The 7,523-nt window shown below is 35.2% G+C and overlaps 1 protein-coding gene across 1 annotated transcript; it reads right to left on the bottom strand.

Annotated features, from left to right (window-relative positions):
• Positions 1-3,681: 3,681 nt before the first annotated feature.
• LOC112512152 (dentin sialophosphoprotein-like) lies at positions 3,682-6,051 on the bottom strand. Its single transcript, XM_025118011.1, has one exon. The coding sequence runs from the start codon at positions 6,049-6,051 to the stop codon at positions 3,682-3,684; it is 2,370 nt and encodes a 789-aa protein (XP_024973779.1).
• Between the last annotated feature and the right edge of the window lie 1,472 nt (positions 6,052-7,523).

Here is a 7,523-nt window from a genome sequence, read left to right as displayed (position 1 = left end):
GTTGGAAGAGAGGTTAATTGTTGGGAATCCAGATGCTAAAGCCCATGAGCCCATAATTTCTCAGTTGGGTAARAAGCCCATAATATGGAAAGTGTACACGAGGAGAGAGAAGAAGGAGAAGGGTCGTTAGGGAGAAAGTTAAAAGTAGTGGAGGGGAGGAAATAAGAATCATTCTGTTATTTGTTGTCTATTTTGTTAGGAGAGAACTCTCTGGAGAGGAGTCCCTGGTTAATTTTCCTTGTTCATTGTAGAGCTTCAGCTCATTTTCCTCTTTTAATCATTCAGCTTGCCTTCTCAAGTTTTCTGTTTCTATTATTAATCCTCCTGCTCTGCAACAAACCTTGGAATCTTCATCTGCAGATTTTTGGCTCTCACTGTAACTCTCCCTTTCTTTCATTGCTATTTTTTAAAATCTAATAAGCTGCTAATTCACACCAACAAGTAGCTGAGAGATGTTTTAACCTGCAAAACGTAACATAACATGCATATTTCTTAAGCATGCATGGAGACAGTGATMGCTGTCCATGAAATTTTGTAATGATTATAAAAATTAAAGTTCCCWGCTCTGTCACTGCTAGGGCCAAGGGACATGTTAAATTCAAAGAGATTTGTTAAAGAAAAATTCTTAGTGAGTGTTTCCTTTACTTGGGTGTTTTCTGTCGATAAGAAAATCAATTCAGTATGACAGTATCGCACATGGTTACAAGGTTTGTTTTCTAAGTTGCAGCCAAGCGCTAAGCCTCCCTGAACTGATACATGTGTGTGTGTGTGTATATATATATATATATGTGGAATGTAAGGGTCTGTGGGAATGCTGAATACAATCTTTTGTAATGAAAGGAGCAAGAGAAGGACGTGGCAGCAATAAATAATATTGTTTTGCAAGTCAACCCTTGAAGGAAGGAAGGAAGCCTTGTTCTTTCTTCTTCCGTTCATGGGTCACTCCTAACTGGAYTTGCAATCACAAAATCACCCACTCAGGTGGCATTTACTTTGATGGAGAATACATGATTATGTCGACCGGTTTATTTTGCAAAACGACATACATGCAACAATAAAAATAACAAAACAACCATCTATTCTTGGCTTGTGTTTACTTGATTCATTAATGCAGTCAATAATCTTGTTATCACTGCACTGGCAGTTTATATACAACCATATTCATTGACCCAAACCACCRTCAGAATAGGAATATTATCTTCCGAAAAGAAAAAAGTAAGGTTCTTACATAACAAACGTAGCTGGAATATCCATCCATCCATCTTTAATTGATATAATCCAACAACAAACAAGGAAAGGAGAATAATCAAATATTTTCTCTTCTAATCTTCTTTGACTTGACTGGGGGCCTCTCGCCATCATCTTCAGATGATATTTCATCTGGGACATCATTTGATATGTTATGCCTGGTGATGAATTCTTTCAATATGCACATACTCTCCCCTTTCACAAAAACCAGTTGTTCTGAAACAATCCCCTTGCAACCTTCAACACAATGTTTTTCCGATCCAAGATTCAGTCTTGCTTTAACCACTAACACCCCCCCATCTTCAATCTGCATGTCCATTCTAATTTCACCACCAACTCCTAAATGATGAATACCTAGTCTTGTACTGCAGGAATTCAGGGATTCATGTCATGTTATCAAGCAACACATACATAGGCCTGGCTTAAAAAATGAAGTAACAGCTAAATRTGGTAGCCAAGCACCAACACACCATGGTGACATTGATGTCATCCAATAAATCCTTTACCAAGTATTTTAACTACAGCTATCCACCATTGCAGAATTTACTGCCTACACCTTGAAAATCATAACACATATAGATATTTACTCAAAAACTTACACACATAACATGGTCACTGTATACAGTAATAGAATTAAAACAAGCCAACATTTAATAAAAAACTGTTCTTATTTTACACACCAAAATCAATCACATGCTAATGGTTATCAAAAAGGCAGAAAGATGTTTCRGAGTATCTACCACATAGAAAACACCAGTTGCATGCATTGGGCATTCAACTTGGGTTGTTTGGTCTTCACATACTGGTACCAAGTTGTCAAAGATGCAACCCAGTGTCATTCCTGGGCTCTATTAGCAAATTGTGTCTGATGATTTCCAATGAGAAAATGATGTCGAACTTAAATACCTAACTTGCAATAAGCATCAAGCACCAGAAATTGATATAAGATCTTTTTTTCTWTTCTGTTGGATCAAAYAAACATGGGATAAGAATCCCTTTATCAATTACCATATATAAGAAGAGAAATTGGTGGTTGAATTTCACTCTAATCCAAATAAACCTTCATCGAACATGAGAGAGAATCAACCCCGAAAGGAACAACAGCGATTGATGAAGAACATGAGCTGCGATAAAATAAAAATAAAAATAAAAACCTTAGGGTTGGTTTTGGGAGAGTAACCTGATGTTGGCGCCGACTGACTGACTTGTGTCTTGTTCCTTTCGTCTCCTTCACGATTATAATGAAAGTGAAGTACAAAAAGGTCCCCCGACTACCTATTATTTACAAAAATGTTCTCTTATATCTCTATCTATAAAACATTTGACAAAAAATATTAAAAATCAATTTATTTATTAATGTATATTACTTAATATTCAAGATAACAAATACATTATACGTAGGTGTAACCTATTAAAACTTAATTTTTAAATATGTATAACTAATTATAGATAAACATAATTAAATACATGATRAATATCTTATTCTAAATATAAAAAATCTAAAATATAATTAGGATAATCATAACAAAATRTTTAATTATTATCTTTATTAAACTTAAATATATATTATWTTATAAACYATTTSACAAATTAGTTTTATARCTTTAATTCGAATGTGCATTTCCTAGAGAAGTTGTTGTTAACCATCTGAATGACTATCATGTATTTGTAGGCATTGGCACATAATTAGTTTTATAGCTTTAATTCGAATGTGTTGTTATTTATCATAGTTGTTAGCAATTTTCTGCAAATTRGTAGTAATTTGTCGCAGTTTGAGTTCGAGGTTACATTGTTTTTAAGTATTCTTTTTATGAGCATCTGGTATTTACTTCAGTTTCGGTTTTTCTTTACTTTTGGTGCTCCGGATATATCGGCTCACTAATCACCCCATTAGGAGAATATGGAGATGTGAACRATATCTATAACCGGTAGCTTATGTGATTTTTCACATTCTTGCTCGTGTCTATAATACGGTAGTTTAACACATGTATAAGTGTGATGCTTTGTTTATATTGTTGAAGGGAGCACACCAATTCAAGATGAGCGGTGACAATAAAATATTGATGCTTTATGACAAGGTTGGCTCATTTTTATGTGTTCGATTTTATAGAGCATCGAGTTTCTTTATTTAGCATTTTTGTCCATACGAACATAACTAAAATGTAGGGCTGGGGAATTAGAGCTTTGAACCTTGGCAACTTACTTTTCTATATGGTATAAATAAYTCAAAATAGTTATGAACATATACACAAGGGATTATTACCATACCCATAAAAACAAACCAATCGTTCCAACATACAAAATGCACTTTTCACTAATGACTCGTATGAAAAAAAAACAATAGAACCTGACAAGAATTTCTGGAATTATGTCAAACAATGATTTCGGAAGCATTAAACAGTGTAAGTAAGAAAGAAACATGTTTTGTATAATTCAACTAGAATGATGTAGAACATTTAAGCATTCACGAGTAGCCTTGATGGTGGCCTCCTCCAAATCCTTTAATGGAGACTGATTCTCTAAAAAGCATTTTTGACAAGCGGATATGTCTCCCTCCACTGCACTAACATCATCGGTGAGCAATTCAGCATTACGAGCTCTAAGGTCTTCCATGGCCTTATGCAGTTTGTCAAGACAAGATGCGTAATTGTTCTTACATTTTTTCACACATTTTCCTGTTTTTGATTGACTAAAATTTGCATCACTCAATAACTTGTCAGCCTCCTCAATAGCTAGTTGTGAATTTGACTGCCCTTGCTTAATCAACGACTCAATAGCTAAAGCCACATCATGGTCAAAGTATATCGGAGAAATGCTTGATTTTGAAGGTATTTGCACCTTCATTTGAGCTGGAATTGGGGCAAAATTTTCATCCAAGGCTTCAGAAGAAATTGAACCTTTCYCTTCATCTGAACTTGAAGGTGAAATAGGAGAAAATGCCTCTWCTTCATCTTTATTAAAATCAAAAGAAGAAATTGGACCGAGTTCTTTCTGGGCTTCCTCTAAAATGGAAGATGAATCAGAAGATATTTCCTCTTTGTTTTGGGAAATCAAGGATGCAATTGGGCCAAAACTTCCTTCCACGGCCTCGGGAGAAATTGAACCTAGTGCCTCTTTTGCTTCATTTGAAATTGAAGATAAAACAGGGGCAACTGCCTCTTCGGCTTCGTCTAAGGATGAAACTGGACTYGATGCATCTTCATCTTTATCCAGATCACCAGAAGAAGAAATTGCACTGAGTTCTTCCTGCGCTTTGTCTAAATTGGAGGGTGGATCAGAGGACATTTCCTCTTTGTTCTGGGTGAGCAATGACCTAATTTTGCCAATTTTTTCTTTTGCCACATTCAAGGCTTGAGAAGAAATTGAACCTAGGGCCTCTTTTGCTTCGTTAAAATTTGAAGGTGGAACAGGGGATGAAATAGGACCCGATGCATCTTCATCTTTATCCAAATCAGATGAAGAAATTGGACCAAGTTCTTTCTGTGCTTCGTCTAAAACGGAGAGTGAATCAGAAAATATTTCCTCTTTGTTCTGGGAAAAAATTTCTTTAGCGTCGTCGAAGGCTTCCTTTGATGTTGAAGGTGAAATAGGGGCGGATGCTTCTTCAGGTTCATCCAAGGATGAAATCGGACTTGATGCATCTTCATCTTTGTCCACATCATCAGAAGAAGAAATTGGACTGAGTTCTTCCTGAGCTTCGTTTAAATTGGAGGGTGAATCAGAAGATATTTCTTCTTCGTTCCCAAGTTTTTCTTTTTGGGCTTCATCTAAAATGGAGGGTGAATAAGAAAATATTTCCTCTTTGTTTTGGGAAAGAAAGGGCGTAATCGGGGTTTCTTCAACGTCGTCCAAGGCTTCATTTGAATTTGAAGTTGAAGGTGAAACAGGGGCGAATGCTTCTTCGGGTTCATCTGAGGATGAAATCGGACTTGATGYATCTTCATTTTTATCCAAATCACCAGAAGAAGAAAATGGAGCTTCGTCTAAAATGGAGGGTGATTCCTCTTTGTTCTGGGAAAGCAAGGACCTAATTGAGCCAAGTTTTTCATTTTCCATGTCGAAGGCTTGAGGGGAAAGTGAACCTAGCGCCTCTTTTGCTTCATTAAACGTTGAAGGGGATGCATCTTGATCAGAAGAAATTGGACCCAATTCTTTGTAAGCTTCGTCTAAATTGGAGGGTGAATCAGAAAATATTTCCTCTTTGCTCTGGGAAAGCAAGGAGCCAAGTTTTTGCTTTGCCACATCAAAGGCTTGATTAACGGTTGAAGGGGATGAAACTGGAGTGGATGCACCTTCATCTTCTTTATCCAAATCAGAAGAAGAAATTGGACCGAGTTCTTTTTGAGCTTCTTCAAAWGAATCAGAAGATGATTCCTCTTCGTTTTGCTCATCCTCCTCCTTGTCTAAAGAAGAAAACGGAGTGGGACCTAGCTCCTTTTGGGATAACCAGGATGTAATTGAATCGATATGTTTTGAGGCTTCAGATTTTGCAGAAGGTGAAATAGCGTCTTTGGCTTCATGTATAATGGAGGATGAAAGTGGTGAGAGTGCCTTTCTAACTTGATCCAATGATGAAATTGGACCCAATGCCTCCTTAGCTTCTTCCAAGGATGGACTAAATGTATCTTTAACTTTACGTAAATCCCATGATGAAACTGGACCAAGTGCCTCTTTGGCTTCATCTAAGAAGGACYCAAATGCATTTTTTACTTCATCTTTTCCGTTTTCTTCGGAAGCGTTAACCACCGAGATGCTTAAAAGGAGAGATGCAACACAGATTACAAGGAGAATGTGATTGTCCATATCTTGTAATGTTGTAATTGGGGAATTGCAAATCAATCTATAAAAATAGTTACGAGAGGATGTTTGGTTAACCGTTCAACAAGGACTATGTTCTGCATAGGTCAAAGATGTGGTCAAAACTTCTCTTGCATTTCCACCTTTTCTTTTATTTTTTTTCCATTATATTACATGTTTTACTTAAATTACCCTTTTGGTCACCATCAAGCCTCGTCTAAAGTTAGTCAGAATAACAAAAAATTAGCAAAGAGGCAACCATAACATGAAATTATCTCAAAATAGGAACTAGATTTGATAATCAGGACGTCCCTGGGAGAGGGCGACACGGGTGCACGTCTAGGGCCCAAAAATATCAGGGGCCCAAAATTTTCYCCTAAACTACAATAGTAGTCTAAATTTTTTTAATAAATTGAAGAAATCCAAAAATTGTAACATATAATTAGAGACAAAAAGAATTTAGTAGAAAATAAGGGCTTAAAAATATATCAACTAATTACATTGGAGAAGAAAAAAAATTAATTGATCATTCATTATATGCTATTGTTTATTTCCTCTATACTTTTTTTTATCTCCAACAAGGTCCAATGATATTGCCATATTGGCTATTGTTATCTCTAAAAACTTGACTGTTTTCGTACTTCAATAATTCAAAGTTAAGATCATGTGCTTGCTATTGCTATATATATTTTTTGGATATTTTATCAATTTATGCTTTTATTGACTGTTGCTATTTGGTTATCTTGTTCTAATTGTTTTTATTGACTATTGTTATCTATTTTTGCGTCTACATAAAATATTTTAWTATTATTTGACAATCAATCTATTGTTCTTATAAATTTTGACTTGTTTCATGGTTTTGTGATTAATCAATAATTTTTTTCTACTAGATGTATTTGGTAATGTCTCTTATATATGTCATGTTCCATAAAATTTTAATCATAACCACAAAGGTGGTGCCTGATTGGTTTGAGTTTGACTCCAAAGGTCAAAAGTATCAGGAGGTCTCAGGTTCAAATCCAAGGAGGAATAAAAATCCTCTTGTGGCTACGGAGGTTCAAATGCGGTGACTCCGGGCTATTTGCAAAGCAGGTGGTCGTCTTAGGATTAGTCGGCTCGCATAGCAGGTTGGATATCCAGGTTAATAAAAAAAAAATCTTAATATCTTATTTTAGTTGAGCAAAAAAAGAAGAAAAATATAATTTAAATGTTTTCATCGATTGTTTGACTTATGTATCTTTCATTGAGATTCCACCACATCATAAGATTCTATTTAAGTGCTCAAACAATCATTTGTTGAGCTTGTATATTATATGTTAATTTCATTATTTATTCTTATTGGATCTTAATGGATTATTTTTTTTTTCTTTTATATTTTTATTGATCCTCATTTATTTACTTGTCAAGAAAACCTTGATAATCTTCTTTATTATTGATCTCTCATTGACTCTAATGATTACTTCATTCACACGAATTAT

The sequence above is a fragment of the Cynara cardunculus genome (genome assembly GCF_001531365.2).
Source record: "Cynara cardunculus var. scolymus isolate 2C chromosome LG 5, CcrdV1, whole genome shotgun sequence".
Lineage (NCBI taxonomy): Eukaryota > Viridiplantae > Streptophyta > Magnoliopsida > Asterales > Asteraceae > Cynara > Cynara cardunculus.
The sequence above is the reverse complement of the archived record's forward strand: the minus strand, read 5'-3'. Positions and strand labels throughout refer to the sequence as shown.